This window comes from Dreissena polymorpha, chromosome 5, assembly GCF_020536995.1.
Source record: "Dreissena polymorpha isolate Duluth1 chromosome 5, UMN_Dpol_1.0, whole genome shotgun sequence".
Taxonomy (NCBI): domain Eukaryota; kingdom Metazoa; phylum Mollusca; class Bivalvia; order Myida; family Dreissenidae; genus Dreissena; species Dreissena polymorpha.
This window is the reverse complement of record NC_068359.1, coordinates 38,274,151-38,301,767: the sequence shown is the minus strand read 5'-3', so window position 1 is coordinate 38,301,767 and position 27,617 is coordinate 38,274,151. Positions and strand designations below refer to the sequence as shown.

Sequence of the window (27,617 nt, the reverse complement as noted above, 5' to 3'; positions counted from 1 at the left end):
CCAAACTCGGGACAAATAATCGAAACATTTGAATAGTGGTGTAATCAATTCTTTGAACAAATTGCTTAGTGTTAAATTGTGTTGATGACCATGTGGAATGATACACATGGGTTTCTCTACTAAACCATAAACATATCACAGGATTCAAAATTACTGCATTAGAACAGGTACAAATGTACCCTGATTTTATACAAAAAAAATCACGTTTATTACTAACACTTTAGTGTTCCTTCACAAACAACAGTTAATAGCGATGACCTATGTGTTCTGGTTTTAAGACAATTAATACATATCCAAGCACTTAAAGACATGTCAGTGACAATATTTTAGATATTCCTAATTGCCTGCTAACGTAAATGATCATGTTTAGGCTGTAATAGTTTATTGGTACATTTTCTTTCATTTTTGCAGGTTTACACTCATCACAAACAATGTACCGATTCCTTTAGTCTAGATATTCATACTTTGATAAACTGTCCTATTTAAGTCAAAAATGTCCGTAATAAAAACAAAACTCTAATTAATATTAAAGTTTTTAATAACAAATATATGTAAGCATATAATTTGTAGCAAAGAATAACAATTTATTGCATCATTCAAACAAACTAAGACAACAAAAGAGAACACAACAATAAGTAACGATAATAACAAAACATGATTGTTAATCATGTGTGCCCCCCCCCCCTCCCGCCACACACATAGCCAAATGTCAAGATGTGCAATTGTTATATTAATTAAATTTCATAGATATTTGAATACCACATGCCTCTGTGACCTTGAACATTTGCCCTGTTGATCTTTAAATCGAGATGAATCTTCCTCCCTTAATGATTAAGCTGCATAATCATTTGTAGGATCCTCGTTTAATCAGTCTATCTATCCATATAGTGTGAAAACCCCTGTGACCTTTGACCTGTTGACCTCAAGCTCTGTTGGGATTTTCCGTGAATTCCAAGTAACCATCATAATCATAGGTCAAAGCATTCTATACATAATGCGAAAAAAAGGTCTACATTCATTTCATAATTCCCCGTGAACTTGACCTTTAACAGTTGAACCAAAAAATTATTAAGTGCTTTTGTTTCATCCTGAGTAATCATTATGATATTATACCAATGTGCATTAGGGTGTTTCAAAGCATTCTCTTGACATCGCGAAAACATGAAGGTGGGGGGGATAAAAAAAGGGGTTAAATCAACATGATTTCTGGTACCATAAAATCAACTTGCTTCCAGAATTTTACAGTTAAAAAGTTGTAAAAAAGGAAATGGACAGAAAGATCAAGTTTAAACATAACAGGTGACACATGGCTGTGTAGGTATTCTACATAAGTGACACCAAAATTAATCTTTGTTTTGGGTAATATTCAATTCTGAAAAGGAAATGAACAAAAAACTTTATCACATCAGTCAAAAAAGCTGCTTTGGAAAAACTTATTAGAAACTTTGACCACAAAGCACACACATATGCCAAAGCAAAACTAGAATTTATGTGTAGCTAATAAAATGCATAAAGTTTTCAAGTACATAAAAGTTAAAATTAATGATGGCATTAATATATAAACTACACATTTTGATATGAGTTAGCTGTAGTATACACATCAGCATTAACGCTGTATGCCCCAGAGTGGCGATCAAAGTGAGTGCTGTCGAAGCTGCCGCTGTCGCTGAGATTGTCTCGGGGGTACTTGTCATCAGACGGCGGCAGGGACACAACATCATCATCTGTGGTCTCATCTATCTGGTACTTGTACTGAGGAACGGCGTTGCCAGAGGAGCTGCATTGAAAGGGCGTCAAGTGTATTGCGGAAGGGTGTATTATTTCAGCTTTCTTTTGGTTTATAAGGAAATATCAGCGATTAAAAAACTGGCAAATCACTATTTAAAACAGTAACAAGGGCTGTTTGTTAAACATGCATGCCCCCCATATGGGCTCTAAGTTGTAGTGACAGCCATTTTGTAAATATGTTTTTTGTCACTGTGTCCTTGACCTTTGACCTAGTGACCTGAAAGTCAATAGGGGTCATCTGCGAGTCATGATCAATGTACCTATGAAGTTTCATGATCCTAGCCATAAGCTTTCCTGAGTTATCATCAGGAAACCATTTTACTATTTCGGGTCACTGTGACCTTGACCTTTGACCTTGTGACCTGAAAATCAATAGGGGTCATCTGCCAGTCATGATCAATGTACCTATCAAGTTTGATGATCCAAGGCATAAGCGTTCTTGAGTTATCATCCGGAAACCATTTTACTATTTCGGGTCACCGTGACCTTGACCTTTGACCTAGTGACCTGAAAATCAATAGGGGTCATCTGCTAGTCATGATCAATCTACCTATCAAGTTTCATGATCCTAGGCATAAGGGTTCTTGAATTATCATCCGGAAACCATTTTACTATTTCGGGTCACAGTGACCTTGACCTTTGACCTAGTGACCTCAAAATCAATAGGGGTCATCTGTGAGTCATGATCAATGTACCTATGAAGTTTCATGATCCTAGGCCTAAGCGTTCTTGAGTTATCGTCTGACAACCACCTGGTGGACGGACCGAACGACAGACAGACCGACCGACCGACAGACCGACATACGCAAAGCAAAATACCCCCTCTTCTTCGAAGGGGGGCATAAAAAGACATCATAATGTTGACATCACGATGTTATAAAATAAAAAGAATTTTGTATCAACTACTATTCCTTCTAAAATAGATATTTCCACTTGTGGCCGCACCATTCGTTTGTCGGATCACACTTGAATTAAAATAAATATAAACCTACAAAAACCAAGCATTGACAGGGCGTAAAGTGTAGTGTGGAGAGTGTACACAGAGAATGCTTGTTTTTATTTTATGCTTTCCGGTGGTTTATAGAGAAATATCAGTGAATTAAAACTGATAATTTCACAGTTTTAAACAGTGAAAATTAACGGTGAAAATTATAAATAATTGTCACTGTTTAATGTGAAATGAAGTCATTTTTTGACGAAATGACGTCATTATCCCAGCATTTTTTTTAGTAAAACTCTTATACAATGTATATAAACTGTAAAAAAAAGCATAAAATAAAAAGAAAATTTGTTAGATTCGGTGGAAAATCGATTTTAATTCACTTGTTTCTATGATCACACGTGAATTTTAATCGATAATCCACCGAATCTAACAAATATCCTCTATTTATTGTATTGAGTGCTCCTGGATTTTCTCTCATATTGTCCTTACATCCTAATTGTTAAGAAATGGCAAAACAAGTCGTTCTTTTCTGTGGAACATAATGAGACATCTACATGTATGCATACCTGAACGCTTGTCGCAGAAAAGTGCAGTATACCAGTGGATCAAAAAAAGCGAAGTATAAATAGGTAGTCACATCCACAATGCTGAAATGAATCAAACAATATCTGCTATTAACCCTTTGCATGCTGGGAAATTTGTCGTCTGCTATAGTGTCGTCTGCTGAATTTCTAAAATTAGCATATTCTTCGATTTTTTTCAAAGAATACGATCAGAATAGCAAACAGTTTGGATCCTGATGAGACGCCACATTCTGTGGCGTCTCATCTGGATCCAAACTGTTTGTAAAGGCCTTTAAAATTCGGATCCAGCACTGAAAGAGTTAATACTGATACTCTACAAGCATATTAAGAAGGCTGACAAATGTAAAAGGAAACTCTAAATTGTGTTTAATTTAGTTCTCCTGACACAGTCTAAAACAGTTATATTTTATGTACGTTTATTAGTCATACAGTTATTAATGTACCTATATAAAAGAGCATAAACCAATTATTCGATAGTAAACATTTTTACAAAATACTTAATTTAGCTTTCTTATGGTTTTACAAGGAAATATGAATGATTTAAAACTAGCAATTCCCTTTTTAAAACTCTGACAGGACATCACTGTCAGGACGTCATGACATTATTATTCTCAAATTATTAGCAAGTTAAAGTGACTATCTGAACAAGCTAACCAACAGCAGAACAAGCTGACCAACAGCAGAAAAGTCATAAAGAACAAAATTATTGCTTTAAGTAGATTCAATTTTTGTTATTAAATTGTGTTTGTATAAAAATAGATATGTACACTTTTTGTCTGATCACTCTTCAATTAAAATCACAATCTGCAGAAACCAACAATATCTGCTATGCAATAAGCGTTAAAAAAACTCCATTGATTTTTAATTTGAAAAAGACCTACCACAAGCCTTTCAAGTAATCTTTGTAGAGAAGAGTGCTCCCAACAACCTGGGTCATGTTCAACACGCACAGAATTAAAATGTAGATGTAAAACGACCTTTTGGCTGAAAAAGATCATACTACAATTTAGAGATAAAACATTAAAATACTATTAAATACCATAAATTAAATAAGTTTTACCATAAATATCGTATAAATATCATAGAGGGATGTGGGGTTTAGTAAATGTTTCACCCAAAAGAATTTTTTTTGTCTATAAAAGCCAAATGCAAACATAGACATTTTTTTGGGGGGCGCGGGGCAATATTTTCTAAACACCAGAAAATGGATATGATATTTATTTTACTACTCAACACACATGCTTTCATTTAAACAACAAAAATGTCACGCATTCAGATTTAATATGAAAACAAGATATGTGTTTGTCAAAAACACTATGTCCCCTTTTGCGCCGCTTTGAAGCTATATATTTGACCCTTGACCTTGAAGGATGACCTTGACCTTTCACCACTCAAAGTGTGCAGCTCCATGAGATACACATGCATGCCAAATATCAAGTTGCTAGCTTCAATATTGCAAAAGTGTACATTAAATGAGCCATTTTGACCCATATATTTGACCTTTGACCTTGAAGGATGACCTTGACCTTTCACAACTCAAAATGTGCAGCACCATGAGATACACATGCATGCCAAATATGAAGTTGCCATCTTCAATATTGCAAAAGTTATGCAAATGTTAAAGTTGGGGCAAACAAACCAACAGACAGGGCAAAAACAATCTGTCCCCCACTATAGTGGTGGGGGACATAAAAACTATAGATTGAATCGAATTTTCGAAAAACCAATGCTACCTTTTTAAGTCCCATTATGATTATTATGATTATCAGAGTATATTACAACATTTAGCCGTATCAGGCTTTATTAAGTTCCTACATGATGGCATTGTAGAATTAGTCAGGGAAATGCGTTTTTTCTGATGACCCTGGTAACCAAATTTGTTACGCACTTTACCCAGGTTAAAATTGGGTCTAGATAATGTCAAGTTTAACATGCTGACCAAGTGTCATCAAGATTGAGTCATAAATATGGCTCTAGAGTTGTAACAAGGCTTATACAAGATTTGAACAGATAACTAATGGACCCACATCACTCAGATTTAAAAATATAGGCAATCTGGCATCAATACTGGTACCTACATGGAAGTTGTAGACGATCTTTGAGTCTTGTAAATGGCAATATAACTACCACACCATACACCTGAAAATACAAATGTATTTATAATTATTACATGCTAAACAGGGTGAAGAACTAACTTCCATTAATGTTTTAGCAACAAGTTTAATTGAAAACCAAAACCAAAATGCAGTTCAATACAAATGCTAACATGTCATTTTAGAATTTTTCAATGGGAAATTTCACTTATTGTTTCCATCATATTGAATGACTTCATGTTCATTGAATTGAGAATCAATACAATGCCCCATAATATTTTATTGTGTGTACTGACAAAAGCAAAAATACCAGAAAATACCAATAGTAACTAGCAGCTTGTACAGGTTTTATGTTGTTTGCTGATAATCATTATCTAAAGGTTAGAAATGAAGCCTTTAAAATTTGAATTTAACAATTCAAAATATTAATTACAGAAAGGTCTTTAATTTAATTAAACTTTCTAAGGGACTACAAACGCTTCAAAATACGTATCTGTGTGGGTCAGGGTTTACCCATTTATGCCTAGTGGAATCTCCCATCCTTCTAAATTGGATCAATGTATTTCCAAAATGAGGGATGTCTTGTATTTTTATTTCTATATTTAGAATATTTCTTACAGAAATTTCTTTAAGCAAACAGTGCAGACCCTGATGAGACACTGCTTCTGGACGCTAGGCATAAATGGGTTAAAGAAAAGAACACAAACTTACTATGCAGAAGAAAATGGAGCTTGACATCCAGAAGATCATGCCTCCATGGGCAAAGATGTCATAATTCTTTGCCTGAATATGGAACTTCGGGTCCGGATGGGTCAGCTCTAAGATGCCCTGCAACATGCGTTACCAGCATGGAGACATGATTATGAGTTCTGCAGCCAATTGTATAAATCTGGATAACTAAAGGCAATCCAGTCAATGGCTAAATCTTATCCAAAGCGTAACCAAAATGTGCACCTTTTTTATATATGTTTGTTTATGCAATTGCTAACCAAAAAGATATCCTAACATTGATGATAACCAAAAGTTATCCGCTGTATAAGTGTTATCCAGATTTATACCATTGGCTGCTGAAGGTGTTTTATTGGGTATCCAGACATTGGTTCGTACTGAACATGGTTCGAACAGAAATTTGTACGCAGGTGGACATTGGTCCCTATGCATTTTGACAACCACGATAATTTAACCAACTTATATTGATGTCCAGGATATTGTCTGTCAGTGGGAACCAATATCCAGGAAAAGTTTTAGTGACAGGGGGCAGAAATGTCTTTCAAACTGCTTGTTGTCACCCATGTTAAGTTACCTCATTTATCAGGAAAGTTCTAAGCAGTATCATCCTTATTGATAAATATAATGAATATGCTGAAGGTTATTACAGTTAAAGAAAAACAGCTACAAAGTGATTGATAACAATATTATTTTAGTTTTAACCCTTTTACGGGTAGATATGTTTAATCCCCACTCCAATGATTCCACAATGCATCATACCGGTACATCTACTAAGGCATTCTTACGAATTTCTTCGTCATTTTCCATTTCTCAATAATCCCAAATAATCACGACTTAAATTTTAAATATCAAATTCTGGTAAGTATTGACAATAAAATGCTTAAGAGTTTCATTCATTAACACCAACGTTTTCCATGTTTCTAAAGTATCAAATTAATTTTGGCATATTTTAATATTTAAAGATTTGATGGAATAGACATCAAATTGGGACTGGGGTATTCCAACTAAACATTCGTAAATCACCCTTCATGATGTGTGGCCATCATGTACTGTTAATATTCTATGACAACGGAATATTGACAACTGAATGTAAATTTCGTTTTCATGCAAAATGCACAATTTATTTTCTGAAAACGGAGAGAAAGTGAATTGAAAAAAAAAAGAAAACTGATTGAACATAAACAAACATTTTTTGTATTAAGATGGTAACATTATTCACATTTTGTGTCAGCTGTTTATTTACATTTTGTTTCGGCTGTGTATGTTGGTTTGGATCTCATTAGCAGTTCAGCAATTGTTATTAAAATGAACACTGCCAAATCCATTTATCTGGTTAATTTGCCCAACAATTATCCCAAAACTACATGAACAAGCAATAAATTGATAAATGAGATAAAATGCCTTTGCAAACTTTGCATAATCCCCAGAAAGGCTAGTTGCAGTTACTGAAAACAAGAGATGTGTTCATCAGAAACATAATGCCTCCTACTGCGCCGCTTTGAAATAAAATGTCTATTTATCATTTGGCAGTTATAAAAATCATCTGCCTTTAAAGCTTATTACTTCCCTTGGATTTTGTCCAATCCAACCGGGGGGGGGGGGGGGGGGGGAGGGGGTCTGTAGACAGTCAAAAATGACCAAGCCAGACATCACTGACTACCAAGGCCTGTGAGATCAAAGAGATCATAGCCAGAGTTCATCATGTATCTATGGACATAAGTCCACAGGTATGTAATGAACCCTACCATTCAAAAAAATTGACAAATCAATCATTTAAGTTATAAATAATCAAAATAAAAATTCTGAACAGTACATGTAACTGTGAAAAGAACTTAAATTCTTGGTAAGGAAATATGTAACCAGAGATTTATAATTATATAAATTACTTCCCTTGAAAGTCATTGTCTCTAACAAATCTCTATTTTTAGTAGCAAATAATTAAAAGCCACTACCATGACTGCAGATTCAACACTCAAAATGTGCAGCTTCAGCTGAGATACACATGCATGCCAAATATCAAGTTGCTATGTTCAATATTGAATAATTATCTCCCTTTAAAGCGTATTACTTCCCTTGGATTTGTATTTTTGACCTTAGACCTTGAAGGATGACCTTGACCTTTTACCACGATGTGTCTGTCAGAAACACAATGCTGCCTACTGCGCCGCTTTGATTTATTTAACAAAAATATATAATTTGGCAGGTCAGATAATTATGTCCATTTAAAGCTTATTACTTCCCTTGGATTTGTTTTTTCGACCCCGTGACCTAGTTTTTGACCCGGCATGACCCATTTCAAACTTGACCTAGATATTGTCTAGATATAACTTCTGACCAAGTTTCGTAAAGATCGGATGAAAACTATTTGAATTAGAGAGCGACACTAAAAGTGTGACAGACTGACAGACAAACTGACTAACAGACTGACGGACAGTGCGTAAAACTATATACTCCCTTTTCTTCGAAAGGGGGCATAACAAACGTATAAATCGGAAAATGTCAAGAGACCCAGGTACTCTGATTTCGAAATTCAAGTGCCCAGGCAAGAGACCATTAGATGGACAGTGGAAAGGACTAAAGAGGGCTATTTTCATTGGGTTTTATTTCCCTAAGAAACAATGACCAATCTTGGTGAACATGGAATCCACAAGTAACAACCACAAGTAACAAGTCTTATATGTAAATCATAGATAGCAGACCATTAGAGGACCACACTACCTGGACACTGGAGTAGACAAAGGCGAAGGAAAATGTCACCATCAGCACTCGACGAATACTGGTCTTGCTATCCAGGTGTCCTGTAATATCCAATACACATATTATATTAACAAGACATGCTGTATGGTATTTTAAATGTGACTAAACTGTGTGCTTTGTTGATAGAGAATTACACGTTTCTTTAAAAGAATTAAAAGACATTGCACACTAAGTCAATACAATTGCATTATGATATGTCTCAAGCAAATATATTTAAATATGTAGGCAGATATTTAGGAGAAGAACAACAATTGAGCCTCGTTTTGGGAAAACAGGACTTAATTCAATCATACAGTGTTTTAGTTTATCAGATTAGATTGTGCAGACAGCTATTTTAAATATTTCGATTTAAGGAATTCTCTTCGAAACAAAAATCCAGTCAAGGCATAAAGTGTCGTCCCTGATTAGCCTTTGGGAACTACATCGGATAACCTGGCACAATACTTTACACACTTCCATGAAGCCTAGTATTCCCACAACCAGGGTAATTTTTTAACATCAAAATGATAGGTTTACTTACCGAAGGCGAGTCCAAACACAACCACTGACATCTCTGTGGCCAGAAGGAAAAAACGCAGAACCAGCCAAATTACCTGCACAATATAAGGAGTTTAGCACATCAACAGAGCAACATGGAGCAAGAGAAAAGTGGAAATACCCTATTTGTTAATAAAGATAAAGACAATTTGGGAATAAACAAGATTATCAACAAATATCATTCAAATAACCAAAACAAAAAAACTTTTGTATAGTTTCTTAACATTTGAATAGGTTTTACATAAGTCGTTGGTGTGCTGTATAAGATTTCCTCATGAATTTACAGGGTTTTACTGGGATTTAGCAAAATTATTTTAGATAAAATTTAAATTATTTCACCCTAATTGTACCATCCCAAGCTAGGTCTGTATGTAAGCTACTTAAACATACAATTTTAGTGAAACTCTATCCAAACTTAAATTATTGAGCACTGTTTCACTATTATTAGCAAATTTGACCTTGAATTTGACCCGACTGGCCCATAATACAAATTCCGAGCTAGTTCTCCGTGCAAGTTTATAATGTCCAGACTTTCATCAAGGTTAGTCAAATTACTAGTCTATTCAAAGTGATTGACAACACATACCCTGCCCATTCAGTATTTTTATTAGATCTATAATTCATAGATGTAATGTGAAAAAAAAGAATCTATGAAATAATAGCAAAGGGACTAGTTCAAAGATTGACAAAAAGACAGATTTTGACATTTTTGCCAAAGATTCAAAAAGTAATAAAACATCTGGGAGAAAAAAAAACTAATTACGTAGACTCATACTGAAAATACAGTTTCATTAATGAATAATCATCACTAGAAATTGGTAAAATTATAAAGGGTAACAAATACGAAACATTTGAATAATGTTTCTGTTGTTTACATTTACTTCTGGCATTCAGTTATTTGAAGTATCAAATGCGTATAAACATATTACAGTTCCGATGATAAAGATGAAGGCTATAGTCTTTTAATCTAAAGGACATTGATTCAGACCCAAATAGGGACAAACTTTTTTTAATTCTTAAGTATATTCTCATTTTCACAATGAAGATCTAATGTTGAAATATAGCATTTTAAGGCATTTTTTGACACACATAAAAATGCCTTAACCCTTTGCATGCTGGGAAATTTGTCGTCTGCTAAAATGTCGTCTGCTGAATTTCTAAAATTAGCATTTTCTTCGGTTTTTTTCAAAGAATACTATCAGAATAGCAAACAGTCTGGATCCTGATGAGACGCCACGTTCTGTGGCGTCTCATCTGGATCCAAACTGTTTGCAAAGGCCTTCAAAATTCGGTTCCCGCACTGAAAGAGTTAATTGGTGAACCAGTTCCTTTAAAGTGTTTCATACTTTGTCTGTAATATCCCCAGCAAGAACTGTGGCATTCACTGTCATAGCAACCACACAGCGCAGAATGCTTATCAGGCCTGCCATCAACACCTGTAGAAAAGATAATAATTTTGTTTCATATTAATCCTGTTACTGCTCATGTTTTTGTTGCGTTTGCAGTCCCTTATAATAAAAACTTAAATTAAAAACCTTTCTTAACATCTAGTTTAAAACTAAACATGGTTCCATTTATATGTCAGTGGATTTGTGTTTAATTAAATTCATATACATATATTGCTTTATTATGTTTGTCATGCTGAACAGTTTACTAAAACATCATGGAACTTAAATGGAAGACATAGCAAAGTAAATAAAGTGATATTAATTAAAGTAAGTTAAATACAACAATAACCATTAAATGAGCTGTTTATTTTTTTATGTTGTTCCCTCTGAGCTATTAAATGTTTTTCTAAAAACCAGGCCCCATGTTCACAAAACAATTTTGCAATCCAAAATTGATTTTAATTGACGTCGATTTTTATTTTTGCCTGTAAACTACAATGGAAATCCATTTTCAATGACAAGCAAAATCGATTGTTGATTGCAAAATATGCTTTGTGAACATGGGGCCAGTTATTTACGGAACTTTTTTGCCCTTTTTTTAACCTAAACTGCACGTTAATATGCCCTTTTTCAAAGTAATGCCCGATGCCCCTTTGCCCTCCTGGGAAAAACACTAACGGTAGTTTTTAAGGCTTTATTTCCTACCATATGGTACTAATGAGCAGCAAACAGCATAAAACCTAATCAGCCTGCAAGTAACTTGAATATAACCATTTTCATTTTGCTTGGAAGTGGGAAAGAGTTACGTAACTAAGCAGAAAGTGTATATGATGTGGCAAGTAGCATAGGAATATTCAAACCCTGAATCTCCGCTTGTGAACCATGCTTTAATAGTATTATATGTTATCTATTTTGTAATGGTATGAAAAATGGAATTATACATCAGTTGGGATTTGTTATGCTCTTTTTAAGTACAGATAGGGAAATTAATTTAGCTTACAGATTATATATCATGCAAAGGTTAATTAGGTACCACATTTACTTAGTATGCACAGGTCTAAAAACAACCTTTATTAACTAACAAAAGTAACTCTATAAAATCATACATATGGAATAATGGCACCTTTTCATCACAATAATATTCTGTGATATCAAAGTTTTGTACTAAAAGTACTAATTAGATTTTGCAGTTAAAGTATTTTTAATTACACATACATGTAAACCATAAGGAGATTTAATACTGTAAGTCATTAAAAACTCAGGGTCAGACATTATAAAATTCCAAGTTAGACTTAATGAAGCATAATAAAACAAGACATGTGAGCAAAGGACATGGATGAATTCACATTCAATTTTTAATGCAAACATTCACAACTGTCAATAACAAGTGTTTTATGGAAAAATTTGAATGGTGGCCTCCAACCTTTGAGGTTGTGAGATAGGTGAAACACGTGACACAAATACTCCTTATCCTGGTCATTTGTGTCATCTTCTATGGCAAATTATTTTAAAATTGAATGATGAATGACAAGATTTAAGTCCAAACAAGCTTTCTTTTAAGCTTTGTCCTTTGACTTCTAAAGATGACCTTAACGTTTGAGGCAGGGAGACAGTGTTACAGGTGAGACACAGTCTCCTAAATGTGGTCAGTAGTGGTAAGTCACTTTTAAATAGGATGGTGAAGGACAAAGTGGGACCCTGACCACTGAGACGAGTAATTGCACACTGCACAAAGTATTATGAAAGTTTACTTTTGTGCCACTACCCAAATTTGAACTTGGTGTAGATATAAAAATATTCAAACAACAAAGTTTCATCAAAATTGAGCAACAACCTTGGCCTCTAAAGTGGAAAATATATCTGTATCTATTACGTGTGAGGGCTTACCAGCAGGTAAAATGCTGCAAAAATAGGACTGCTTGTCTGACGGAGTCTAGCAATGGCTGGGCGCAATGTCCAGAGCAGAAACATGACAAACAGTGCATTCGGTACCAGTATCATCAGATCCCAGATCCGTACCCTGAAAACAAAAAATAAATTATAAATCCAACAATAGCTATCACTGAGGTGTACCGGGGTACGTTGTAGTATATTTTAGAGTACCCGGGGCACTCTTAATTAGTATATGAGATGACACCGACCAATGGAGCGTGAATAATACCCTCACATAGTCATACTACTTAAACAAAGATGTCACAAGAAGTTTTAACTTAATAAGGGTTGTATTTCTATCTTAGCCGTCAACATCAACCTTGACCTGACAAGTAGCATATGGCGTTCTTGCATGAAACACAGTCTTATATGGCTAAAAATATTAGCCAAAGTTATTTCTTATTTTATATATTTTTAATCATGTTGAAATGAATAAGTATTAAGGAAGAGAAAAGTTCTACCATATTTGGAACATTTTGAATAATTTTCAAACAGGACATCCGAGGAAAAGCTTTTGTAAAGTTTCGTCAAATTCTGCCCAACAGATCAGAAGATTTTGTTCGAAGAAAAAGTTGAACAAATGTGGACGACTGGTGAAAATATTCCTGCTAATATTGATTGCTTTTGATTTATTTTTCTGTTGAGTAATCTTTTCTTTTTATAAAGGGTGAGTCAGATTATTTACCAATTAAAAATACTTATATGTATTAACAATAGGTTCTACAGGGCTAGCGCTGGCCCAAAAAATGTTTAAGCCACCCAGATCTAGGGGAGTCCGGGGGCAAACAATTTCTTAGATCAGTTTTGATTACATTCTGCCTACTGAACCCTCGTTCACAATCAACTGTAGACACTGGGGATACTAACAACCTTTTGGCAACTTCTGCTGATGCTGGATAGGAATGGACATTTTTAATTGCCAAATTTGCAGCAGAGTGAATGTCAGTCACTGACTTGTTTCCAGAATTATGGCTGGCTCTTGCAAAATTAACAAAGCAAAGCAGTTCAGGCTGTAAGCTTTCAATTTCTACAGTACCTAAGTAGTCAGAGACAGTGTCAATATCTGAGTGTATTTGTGGGACTGGGATCACCGAGTCTTTTTTCAGGATATTGCAACCTACAGTGAACATGTTGGAATTCTGCACCTTAATGCATAGGTCACAGTACATTGATTTTGATTCATTCTCAACGCAAAGCCAATTATTATCAACTTTCCATGACTCTTGGAATGCTCTAGTTTTTTTTGTTTTAATTTTTTTGTTTGTTTGTTCAGACTCATTTTCGGTCAAAGGACGCTTTAAGGTTAAAGAAGTTATGTAAGTGACTGTTCGGACAAAGTGGTTACTTCCATTTATATAGTAGACGACATGAATTAGTCTTCCTATGCCTTACAAATTCGTAACTTTAATTAAACTTTTATTGCAATTAAACCGCGCGTGCTTTTCACGTTTTCCTTTGATTAAAATACGCCGCTGTTAGTTAGCATAGTGTGTGAGTAAAACAATCAAATTAATTAATTATCACCTTTTCATTTCAATCGAAAATCGGCAGAAAGTTGTAACATCAACGACATAGAACTAATTATTTAATTATCACGCTTTAATTGAGATCGATAGTCAGCTTGGAAATAATTAATTTATTGACACGCTTATTTTCATTTTTAATCTTATAATACGACATTTGCGACCGGCCGCTTTTTTGTTTGCAGACGACAATATTAACTGTGTATTCAAAGCTCCACCCATTTTACATTTCATTCAACAACGTCATTTCATGTGTAAGCGAGCTCAGTTTTGATTGGCCAGCTACCATGTGTACTTCAATAACAATAAGGTCAAGCGATGTCTCGATACAGGTGCAGACCGGTTTTCGTTCACTGTTCAAATTGCGAATACTTTCATTGAAACAAAGAGAAAAATATAGAAAACCAGTTTCGGGTTAAAATGGCAGCTGTTTTCAATTAAAATTTTACGAGATTTTAGCATTTTCGCAAATCGGTTTTTTCTTTAGCCAAATTCTCAATATTTTCGCAAATGGCTCAAGTGGCAAACGACAGCGCGAGCCCTGGTTCTTATATGTATTATCTTAACTTATTGCTTAAGAGTTAAGAGTAGAAGAAATTAAGGTCCAGAGCCACCCAACACAGATTCAAATACAAGTGAGGTAGTGATATGACATATCCATCTATATATACATTTGCATTAAAAAAAAATCAAGAAGTGTTCAAGTTATTGGGGAACAAGATGTGTTTGTGAAACACAATGTCCCCCTATATGACGTTTGACTTTGAAGGATGACCTTGACCTTGTGAAGGATGACCTTGACCTTTCACCACTCAAAATATGTAGCTCCATGAGATACACATGCATGCCAAATATCAAGTTGCTATATTCAATATTGCAAAAATATTCATAAAATAAGCGATTTGGGCCACATATATTTGACCTGTGACCTTGAAGGATGACCTTGACCTTGACCTTTCACCACTCAAAATGTGCAGCTCCATGAGATACACATGCATGCCAAATATCAAGTTGTTATCTTCAATATTGCAAAAGTATTCATAAAATGAGCGATTTTGGCCATATATATTTGACCTCTGACCTTGAAGGATGACCTTGACCTTTCACCACTCAAAATTTGCAGCTTCATGAGATACACATGCATGCCAAATATCAAGTTGCTATCTTCAGTATAGCAAAAGTTATTGCAAAATGTTAAAGTTGACGCAAACAGACAGACCAACAGACAGGGCAAAAACAATATGTCCCCCACTACTATAGTGGGGGACATAAAAAAACACTATGCATATATGATTATGAAGCCATCTTCGGGCTGCTTAAACCTCTTCCCACCCAATAAATGCAACCCAATCTAATGACTCATTTTTTTCTAACAAAACTGGGTTTAGAAATGTACCTTGAATTTTGAATTTCCTGATACAAAATCCACTGACAGGTCTGAATCTCGATCACAGCAGGGGCAAAGCCCCCAGAAGTAGTGGTGGACACATTGCCAAGGTTGTCTCCCAGGCCTGTGATATTGTTCAACTTTGCACTTCCCATGTCCTCTTCTATGTGGTCTGCAGGCTCGAAACGTAATGACTCCATTTCATTCATTGAGTTTCATTCGTGCTTCACATCACTTGTTTGAATATCCTAAAAGATATCAGCAATATACATGTAACATTACCTTTAACATGAAAGAAGTCATAAATTAATCCAATATGTAGCTCTATGCTTTTTAGTTTTAGTAATTTTTAACAGGAGATTTTTTAAGTGTGTATGCTCTCCTGTTTCTGGAATGCTCTTCTAACTGAATAAAAAACTAAGTATTTCTAACAAAGGTGTTCACAGATTAACTATCATGCCAATGATGCAAACAATTAATACACAATTGTGAATTGATTTATGCATTAATCTGAATTAAAATTAGCAAAAGCATACAAGCTCTAGACTTCAACAAATGTGTTACATAATCTTTCTCTCAAGTAACAATATAAAAATTCAGGCTTTTTTTGTCAAATTTTTCATCTTGATTACTTGTAATATCAATAATTTCAATAAAACATTCAGGTGACAAAAATTCCACTCGTTTGCTCCTATTGACGAGTGAAATCTTGAAAGGACGAGTGAATTTCTCAAAAGCTGCTGTCCTACAAGACAAGTGAAAAATCTGACGTAAAAACGTATTTTCTGCCCAGTAAGACTCTTTTTCCTAGAATTAAATTGTTCTTGGGAATCAGCAGATCAATGCTCAGGCAGAAAAGTATACAAACAAGAGGGCCATGATGGCCCTGAATCGCTCACCTGACTCATTAAGATCAGATGAAAACTATGACCTCTATTGTCTACACAATGTTTTTCTATGATTTGACCTAGTGACCTAGTTCCTGACTCTAGATGACCCAAATACAATCCCAATCCAGATTTCATCAAGATAAACATTCTGACCACAGTTCATAAATATTGGATGAAAACTGTGACCTCTATTGTCAACACAAGGTTTTTCTATTTATTTGACCTAGATTTTTACCCCAGATGACCCAAATACAATCACACCCAGATTTCATCAAGAATTCTGACCAAATTTCATAAAGGTTGGATGAAAACTGTGATCTCTAATGTCTACACACGGTTTTTCTATTATTTGACCTAGTGACCTAGTTTTTGACCCCAGATGACCCAAATAAAATCCCAACCCAGATTTCATCAAGATAAACATTCTGACCAAATTTCATAAAGATTGGATGAAAACTGTGACCTCTATTGTCTACAGAAGGTTGTTCTATTATTTGACCTAGTGACCTTGTTTTTGACCCCAGATGACCCAAATACAATCCCAAACCGGATTTCATCAAGATAAACATTTTGACCAAATTTCATCAAGATTGGATGCAAACTGTGACCTCTACTGTCTACACAAACAAATTGTTGACGGACGGACGCACGGACACACGCAGGCACGCACAACGGACGCCGGACATCACACGATCACATAAGCTCACTGTGTCACTTCATGACAGGTGACCTAAAAATATGTGTCGGAGATAAACATGAACAGTTGTGGTTAAAATCCCATAGAAACAAGGGCTGTTTGTAAAACATGCATGCCCCCCTATATGGGCTATAAGTTGTAGTAGCAGCCATTGTGTGAATACGTTTTTTGTCACTGTGAATGGTGGTGGTGGTGGTGGTGGTGTAGTAGTAGTAGTAGTAGTAGTAGTAGTAGTAGTAGTAGTAGTAGTAGTAGTGGTAGTAGTAGTAATAGTAGTGGTAGTAGTAGTAGTAGTAGTAGTAGTAGTAGTAGTAGTAGTAGTAGTAGTAGTAGTAGTAGTAGTAGTAGTAGTAGTAGTAGTAGAAGTAGTAGTAGAAGTAGTAGTAGTAGTAGTAGTAGTGGTAGTAGTAGTAGTAGTAGTAGTAGTAGTGGTAAAAGTAGTAGTAGTAGTGGCAGTAGTAGTAGAAGTAGTAATAGTAGACGTGGTGGTGGTGGTGGTGGTGGTGGTGGTGGTGGTAGTAGTACTAGTAGTAGTAGTAGTACTAGTAGTAGTAGTAGTAGTAGTAGTAGTAGTAGTAGTAGTAGTAGTAGTAGTAGTAGTAGTAGTAGTAGTAGTAGTAGTAGTAGTAGTGGTAGTAGTAGTAGTAGAAGTAGTAGTAGTAGTAGTAGTAGTAGAAGTAGTAGTAGTAGTAGTAGAAGTAGTAGTAGTAGTAGTAGTAGTAGTAGAAGTAGCAGTAGCAGTAGCAGTAGCAGCATTACAAGACCAATACTTAAGAATGATCAAATGGGAAAAGGTAACATCGCACCAGCAGTAAATATGGGGCTCATTTACAGGTCAGATTTGGAATCTCTGCTGTAAAATGAGATTTCGAATGAATTAAAGGGAGGCAAATCTGTAATAAAAAGAACATGCATAAACCGTAGTTGTTTCCCTTGATTGAACCATGCTAAATCCTTACAAGTTTGGAAAGAATTGGATGAAAAATTTGGACTTTATTGCATAAACACCATTTTCTCAATTCAAGGGGAGGTAATTCTGTACTTCATGGACCAATAATGCTCATTTTTTGTAGGGTTCGTGTCCTCATTGATATAAAGACACTGTGCAAATTTGGAAGGATCGGACAAAAAATGTGGAAGATTTTTGAAAGTTTTCACAAAATAGGCAAAAACGAATAAACATGCAAAGTTCAACGAGCTCCTGCGGCCATGTTTTTTGACGAATCAAATTTCTTTGAACAACTTTTTCAGGGGAGCCCTCAAAGGTCATCCTTGTGAAATTTTTTGAAAATCTGATGAGCGGTTTCTGACAAGAAGATTTTTTAAGGTTTTTACCATATATGGTCATGGCGGCCATCTTGGTTATGTGATCAAATTTTTTTTAACAATTCTTTTGTCCCATGACCTAAGGATGCTCCACATGAAATTTAGTTGAAATTGGCTCAATGGTTTAGTAGAAGAAGATGTTTACAAATTGTTTACGGACGGACGGACGGACGCCGGACGCTGAGTGATCACAATAGCTCACCTCGAGCTATCGCTCAGGTGAGCTAAAAACAGTACATGTAACGGTTACCGATCAATCCTTGTAGCTCTGTAGAAATAGGTTTAAAGACTTTATTTAAATAAAGAAAGCAAGTTTCATTTTTTTTTAAGCAATAGCAATTTTTTTAACTAAAAGTTAACATGTCAGGGATCACTGAGCTACGACGTTTTTATACAGCAATCAAATATTAAAGGCCACACTTTCCTCGAGGAAGAATGATGTGATGTGTTATGAGAAGTCTAATTTACCCATGCTTTCTGCGATGTTACAAACCTGTAGAGTATTTACTTTTCAGAAAGTTTTTCATTCATATCAGCCCCTTGCAATCTTTATTTGCAGGACAAGTAAAAATTGGAAGGCGCTCATCCTGCAGGACTAGTGCATTATTGAATTATTTTTGTCCCCTGACATTACAAAGTTTATTTACCACAAGACATGTGTCAATAGAACACAGATGACCTATATTAAGGCCTCAATTAATTTAATAACAATGATCATCATAATAAATTGTTATGGTGATACTATTTGATTAGTGTCTGCATTAAAGTTTAACATATTTTAAAGATTTTAATAACCGAAATAATATATTTAACAGTTTGTATTCCCATAACATCTATCTATGACATGTGCAGGTTCAGACAGAGCTATTATTTAAGATTGCATACTTCGGAAAGTATATTAAGGGGTACTATTTCAATTACTCAGTTAAGAAAGCCGATGTGTTTATGCATTTAACTGGTGGTTTAACAAGCAACAAGGGCTGTTTGTAAAACATGCATGCCCCCCATATGGGCTGTCCGTTGTAGTGGCAGCCTATGTGTGAATACGATTTTTGTCACTGTGACCTTGACCTTTGACCTAGTGACCTGAAAATCAATAGGGGTCATCTGCCAGTCACGATCAATGTACCCATGAAGTGTCATGATCCTAGGCTAAAGCATTCTTGAGTTATCATCCAAAAATCATTTTACTATTTCGTGTCACTGTGACCTTGACCTTTGACCCTGTGACCTCAAAATCAATAGGGGTCATTTGCGAGTTATGATCAATCTACCTATGAAATTTCATGATCCTAGGCGTATGCGTTCTTGAGTTATCATCCGAAAACCATTTTACTATTTCGGGTCAACGTGACCTTGACCTTGTGACCTCAAAATCAATAGGGGTCATCTGCGAGTCATGATCAATCTACCTATGAAATTTCATGATTCTAGGTGTATGCTTTCTTGAGTTATCATCCGAAAACCATTTTACTATTTCGGGTCACCGTGACCTTGACCTTTGACATGGTGACCTCAAAATCAATAGGAGTCATCTGCGAGTCATGATCAATATACCCATGAAGTTTCATGATCCTAGGCTATACGTTCTTGAGTTATCATCTGGAAACCATTTTACTATTTCGGGTCACCGTGACCTTGACCTTTGACCTAGTGACCTCAAAATCAATAGGGGTCATCTGCGAGTCATTATCAATCTACCCATGAAGTTTCATGATCCTAGGCGTATGCATTCTTGAGTTATCATCCGGAAACCATTTTTCTATTTCGGGTCACCGTGACCTTGACCTTTGACCTAGTGACCTCAAAATCAATAGGGGTCATCTGCAAGTCATGATCGGTGTACCTATGAAGTTTCATGATCCTAGCCCCAAGCGTTCTTGAGTTATCATCCGGAAACCACCTGGTGGACGGACCGACCGACCGACATGTGCAAAGCAATATAAAAATGATAGCTGCATGTATGTCATTGTTATAAATAATTAGTCAAATCAGTAGTTTAAATTGGAATTAACTGCATTTTCTAGGTAAATTTTGGCTCATGATAGGCACTAAAGGTTTTATTTAAGTAATACAACTTAATAATTATAATTTGATATCATCATGTTTTTATCATAGATCATTGAAGTTTACTCAGTTAAAAAGTTTCTGGTTTTAACAACATAAAATGAGATGTACCAGCAAATATGTCTTAGCAAGCATCTAACATTACATTTTGTAGACTAGCATTCTTCTGTGCCTCTGCAAAACACTGGGCAGAGTTTTTTTTTTCCAGTTTAGCCTTCAAAGTCTATTTTGCTTACAAATTTGGATATCAAATATGTTTTCACCAAGAACACAAGAAAGACTGTCAATACTTATATAATATAGGAAACCACAAGAATCTACAGTGTTATTGATCTATACAATGATATAGCTTTATAACATATTGCTATTTGACCGTCATTTAAATGGTAATTGCTTACCTTTATCAAATTATAGTGTATGCGGTGAAATATGTTTATCCATATTTAATTTAATTAAATCATGTGTTACTCAATTTATCGAGAAGTTTTAATGCTATATATATTCGCCAATCACCTTAAGTCGCGCATGACCCAAAGTCGATCACGTTGTTTACATTAAGAACGCAAAGTTCTCAAGTGGAGTTCACACATAAACAAGATTACCAAAAAAGCTAATTCCACCATTGGCTTCCTCAGACGATACTTGAAACACTGTCCAGAACCCTGCCGCAGAACAGCCTATTTCCCTCTAATATGTTCAACTCTAGAATACAGCTCCATCGTCTGGGACCCTTACTTCCAAAAAGACATTGACAAACTCGAGAAAATCCAAAAACAGGCAGCACGTTTCATTACTGGCGACTACTCCACCAAAACAACAGGCTGTGTCACTAGAATGTTGGAAGGTATGAAGATCCCGCCACTCCAAGATAGAGGAAAAGCCAACAGGCTGATCTTCTTTTACAAGGTGGTTGAGGGGCTGGTACCAGCCCTGCCAAGCTCTGACTATTTAACCCCTGTCCGCACATCCAAGCGTAAAGTCACTCCAAAATCATTCCAAAATTACAATTCTGACAATATCATTAAAAAATACTCTACGAACAATTCTAAGTGTTTCGTTCCAATACAGTGCAAGACGTCTCAATTCAACAACTCCTTCTTTCTAAAGACAATTATACAGTGGAACAAACTCAAGGATAGTGTTGTTTGTGCAAAAACAGTTGATAGTTTCAGATCAACTGTGCTACAGTGGATCTAACTTTATCCAACCTCTCTCCCGTTGTGCTTACGCCTAAAGGCCCTACAACGTATATATCCAGATCCAGACATCCAGATCCTATTTTGATGACGTCACACGCAAGCGCTCCGAGTATTCAGATGAACTGACAGAACTACGCTTACATGTATAAACAAAAACAAATAAATAAAAAATGGGGAAAAAACAAGTAAAATTGCATATTAAAATACATCCTTAACTAAAATTATACAACTTTATCTATATTCCATACATTTTATTGGTCCTCTTTATTAAATTTCCACAAAAAATGAAAAGTGAAGCAGGCGATCTAAACATAACACTTTCATTGACAGCGCTTCATATTGGAAATAGTAGTAAATTTAAGGCAAAGCTTTTTTTTATTAAATTGGTTTTCAGACCTTTTCAAAATGGTGATTTTTTTAACTTTTTTTTAATTTAAGGCTTATCCAAAATGACTTAAAAAGATAAAGAAACACAGATTGCACTCCCCAACAGCTTTATCAAAGGCTTACAAGCTAGTAAAAAAAGATGGTGTTTCTGTAGGAAAAGCGGCTGCCTTATGACACGTCCCACAAACAACTCTAAGAGATAGAACTGCTGGAAGGGTCAATGTAAACATCAGGTCTTCAGGAGCTTTGCCTTTGTTTACCTTTGAGGAAGAAAAACAATTGGTTTAACATTTCAAATCAAATCAAAAATCATTTAACAATCAAAAATGATTGAATATGGCTATGGGTACACCAGAAAAGAGTGTATTGACATGGCATTTGACTACGCCGTTCAGTTGGGTAAAAGAACGAAGGATAACCCCCTGTCTTTAAAATGAATTTATGGTTTGTTTAGTTCTGAAACCAAGAGCTCTTGATCATGCTTGAGCTAAAATGGCCTCAAGGGAGACTATCTCTACTTTTTACCACAACCTGAAAGAAACATTAACAAAACATGAAATGACTGATAAGCCCCACCTGATCTATAACATTGATGAAAAAGGGGTAACAGTTTATCACAAACCACCATTCATCGTTGCTGGTGCTGATTACTGTCATTCATCTGTCACATCCGGAAAAGGGCAGACAATCACAATAATTGGGTGCGGGAATGCAGCAGGTCAAGATGTACCCCCGTTTTACATCTTCCCAGGCCAACGAATGAAATCTGACTTGTTGAATGGTGCAGCTCCAGGCTCTAATGGAACAGTAAGTTAGACTGGATGGTCCAATGGTTGCGTTTTCCGCACCTACTTAGAGAAGCTTTTCCTTAAGTTCACCCCAGGATCTAGTGATCAGAAGAAATTACTGATACTTGATGGCCACAAATCACATGTTTCAGTTGGTTTAACAGAATGGGCTCTGGAACACAACATCATCATATTTGTCCTTCCCCCTCATTGCAGCCATATCCTTCAACCTTTAGATATCGGCTGCTTTGGGCCTTTCCAGAAGATGTATGACAGCCTCTGCCATCGACTAATGCGCCAAACATCAGCTGTCATTACACGCTACAATGTGCGTGAGGTCGCATCAAAGTCCTACATGAAGTCACTGTCTGCAGAAAACCTTACTTCATCATTTCTCCATGCAGGTATACCGTAATTACTCTAAGTTTTCAAACACTCTTTAGTTTTTGGACACCCCTTTTTTTAGCAAAAATAATTATTGTTCATGACTCTTAATTTTCGGACAGACACGAGTTTTCGTCCATAATTTCTGACAGAACTACGCTTTCTGTCAAATAAATTAAGCATCTAAAATTATTTAAAATGCAGTGCAAACATATATAACTGTAATTTATACTATATGACATGGTATTTTACAAGTGCGTGCTATTACCGGTAGTCGTTGATACAATAGGCGCTATTTTAGGACACTTACATTTTTCGACTCTAAGTTTCGGACAACTGTATTTTGTGATTATTTTTTGTATCTAAGTTTTTGGACACAAAAAAAAAATTATTTTTAAGTGTCCGAAAACAAAGAGTAATTACGGTATACCCGTTTAATGCAGACGCTTTCCCCAGCCAATGTCTTATCCCAGCTGAAGTTTTTCAGCACTCAGAGACAGAAACTTCAGAAAGCCAGAAAACTGTTGAAGGTGGGATACAAGTTGATGGTGTTGACATGTTTGCACAGAAAGAAAGAACATTCAAGAAAACAAAAAGTGGAAATTTGTCAAAGGCTAGAAATACAATGAATAAAATAGTGGCAGGTTAAGAAATATCAGAAGAGGTCTTCAAACAAATGACGGAACATACAGAGAATCAAGACAAGAATAAACCAAACAAAACTAAGAAAGCTACATGTACCAGTAATGAGGCCCACAGTTCATCTCCCCAGCCTGGCCCCTCTAAAGTGAACACCTTTTCTGACAGTAGTGATACAGAAAATGAAGAGGATTTGTGTTGCCAGTGCAAACGATTTTCCCCTGAAACTGTTAGGCTCAGTGCTTCAATAATTTTGTAAAATGGGCACAGTAGAGTCTGCAACCACTTGGTATACCTGTCATTTTGTACAGAAATAAAAGTCATCAGAAGAGGTGCAACATTTATGTGCCCATGCTGTGCTAAGGAAGAGTGACAGTTGTTGTTAGGAAAAGTGACAGGAACTTGTTTAATTGTATTTATAAAATATTGAACAAATATGTTACTGTTTCAGTTTGAGTAAAATATGTTCAGAGAACCGATGTTTTAAGTTTAGTTGGCCTATTCCATTACACTACAGTGCTCTCCCTTTCCCGGACGTGACGTCTTGACTTAAGGTAAACAACGCGCGGAGTTAATGTTCTTGGGGTGTGTATGGAACTATCGGCTTTGCGTGGTTAAACACGCTATAAATAAACATTTATTACATAGAGTTAACAGGACTTAAATAAATCTCTGAAGGTAAATCGTTTATTGCTGCAGTGTGTTACATTAATTCAGAAATTATTTTACTTGTTTCCTTAACCGCTCCACTTACGGTGATTGGAGGATACTTGCCGAGTTGTGGGTAATTTTCATATTGCTGTTACATCACAATTATTTCATAGGCCTATGTTTCATTATTAACATGAATCATTATTAACATAATTATTATCTTGTTTAGCTGTGGATTCTGATTATTCCAATTTAAAGATTTGCATACTACACTGCAACGCCGATATATCGCGGTCGGTGGGGTCCAAAGATCGCGAGTGCGATATATCCGGCGCGCGATATAACTTGAGAATGTCTAACTCTATTGTATTGCGCATAATTTGTCAAATTTCCCCAATGTTTTCATTTTACATACGGCGCTGCTACATATTTGTATAGTGTCAAATTTCCCCAATGTTTTCATTTTACATACGGCGCTGCTACATATTTGTATAGTAATAATTGCAAACCAATTCTACAATGATAATTTTCATAACTACATACGTATCTGTATTTATCATAAAAATCAAAATGTAAATTATATTTTTTATTTTCACGTACAATTGCTCGCGAATCAGCTAAAAAGAAGAATTCTTGTCGTAAAAAAGTATACAATATAATTGTGCATAGATTCGAATTTACCCTTAAAAATAGTCCTAATGAAGGAACTGAAACAGCGTAACGGTAACGATACAGCCTGTTTGAATTATATTTCATTAAGAGGAAATGTCAATGCCACATAATTCGCGAGATACCGCGATACTTTAGTTGAAATTTACAACGAAACTTTTAATGGGAATTAAATTATCTCAATGTTGTACCCGCTATGAAATTTTTATTTACAAATAATTACACCCACGCCAATTTTCGCGTGCTTTTTATCAGGACAAAGAAATTCATGACCAGGACCGAAATTTAACGATTTATATACCAATAAACTGCCATTATTACCTTTGCAATGACACTAATTGATTATTTCTTAAGTGTTAAAAACAACCCCAGCCGTGTGTAAACAACACAGCTGTCACGTATCAACTGTTTTTCACACTTCACTGCGTGCCATAGTAAGCCGCGAAACATAGGGTGTTAATACTAGCTAGAACCGGTCTTTTGTTATGTTAGTGAAAAGATTTAAACATGTCATTTAGTGATCATGCTCCTGGGATTTTTGGGAGCCACAGCCAAAGCGCGATATATTGGACAGCGCGATATACCGGTCCGCGATATATATCGGCGTTGCAGTGTATAAATAGCCTTAAGACTGACATTAATTGGGGAGGTTAATTTCTTGTGAAAAGTGTCAACAAACGCTGTAGCATGAAACATACTCAAAAATAAACGATTTTGTTTTACTTAGGAACACTTTATAAATAATACAAAAAAGAGGAAATATTGATGAATAACAATATTGACCTGTTTTTATCACATTTTTTTATCAGCATAACGATGGCGACTGTGTCAAAACTTTTTTAGTAGCAACAGAACTGGATAAAGTGAGAACGCTCTATCACTTGATTTCACGCGAACTCTTTCACCACGACTCAAAAAGAGCGCCAGACTCAACAAGAACTTACCATACCTTTTACCTTGACAGAGTTTACTTAGAAATTTAAGCACACTTGGTGACTGAAACTAATTAGTTAAAAATAGCAACATTATAAACAGTGTAATCGTTGCCTTACTCACAATCAAGTTTGTGCAAACTTAGCTCGTTTATGTATACATGTACTTTGTTATTAGAAAGCGGAAAGAAAAAGAATATCAGTCGTCAGAATCTTGTGATGTTGTTTTTTGTGCGGTGCATTTACTTATCCTGTTTTTATAGGTTATGTACCACTATATTCAGTCCCATAATCGATTCAGGTTCAAAGGTTACAATCTACTGATTCCAATCCTTGTGTAGGTTAATGTTACCATTCAAATTTAATCAAAAATATTGACAACATTTGCACATAAGGACCCACACGACCGTACATTATCTTAAAATCTTAGATAACAGTTTCTCAACAGTTTCCCTTTTATCTCTGCCGAACCAGTAATGAAAATACAAATGTCAAACTCCTAAATAACTGTACGCGTTGTAGCAGCAACATCAATGTATTATTTATTTGCTATGTATACTCGTATCCTAACAGATAAAACTAATTCGTGTTAATTAATAGCGAAGATTGTTGTATGATCTTGTATTCGTTGAAAATTTATTTCATATTGATAAATATTAAATATGATATGTATATTATTAGAGATCTTGACTGATAATCCGAGGATAACGGGTTTGGTTGTCGACCCGGCCACATTACGTGTGCGGAAACTGGCCATGCAATTATTTCTATGGCATTTACCCTCGTACCATTGACTCAAGTAGGACTATTGTGAGTTTACAATATAAGTAGGTGAACTAAGTACATCCAGAAGCACATGAAAAGTAGGGGTTGGTTAATTTACCTGAGTAATATGACTGAAATACAGTTGAAAACGGCGAAAACACTCAACAAAACAAAACAAACAAATTACATGTCCTCCTACACTGCTCCAAGTACCCTTAACCCAATCATCAGCAGCAGGTGAATATGAATGCATGTCCTCCCACAAAGCGCCTATTTCATTTAAACCTACCATCAACATTAATTTGCGCATATAACATTTAAACCAATCAGCAGAAGGTTTATAGATGCGAGTCATTCCACATTGCGTCAAATACCCTCAACCCCGTCAGCAGGTGGTTCAGATGAATCTTCTTCCACACCACGCACAACACCCCCAACAGCAGGAGGTTGAGATGAATGTCCTTCGACAAAGTGAATCACGCAACCTTCAGCACGAGTTTGAAAGGCATGTTCTCCTACATTGCGCCAAATACCCTCAGCAGTTCAAATGAATATCCGCATC

General features: G+C 35.6%; 2 protein-coding genes across 7 annotated transcripts in view; one reads left to right on the top strand and one right to left on the bottom strand.

Moving 5' to 3' along the window:
* The window catches only part of LOC127881652 (adiponectin receptor protein 1-like), a 503,063-nt gene that overhangs the window by 277,124 nt on the left and 198,322 nt on the right, over positions 1–27,617 (top strand). The window lies entirely within an intron of this gene.
* On the bottom strand, positions 521–26,546 carry LOC127881659 (transmembrane protein adipocyte-associated 1 homolog). 5 transcript variants are annotated; one of them, XM_052429746.1, is made up of 12 exons: positions 26,415–26,538; positions 22,850–23,023; positions 15,671–15,909; positions 12,707–12,839; positions 10,778–10,867; positions 9,415–9,487; positions 8,856–8,935; positions 6,120–6,236; positions 5,394–5,454; positions 4,197–4,299; positions 3,298–3,378; positions 521–1,777 (listed from the first exon to the last, which is right to left on the bottom strand). In XM_052429746.1, exons 3-12 carry the CDS (start codon positions 15,868–15,870, stop codon positions 1,564–1,566), a joined length of 1,152 nt encoding a protein of 383 aa, XP_052285706.1. In that variant the 5' UTR covers positions 15,871–15,909; positions 22,850–23,023; positions 26,415–26,538; the 3' UTR covers positions 521–1,563. The 5 variants fall into 5 exon arrangements, with proteins under 5 accessions (XP_052285706.1, XP_052285707.1, XP_052285708.1 ...); XM_052429747.1 differs by lacking the exon at positions 22,850–23,023 and having other exon boundaries at positions 26,415–26,546; XM_052429748.1 differs by lacking the exon at positions 22,850–23,023 and having other exon boundaries at positions 26,303–26,511.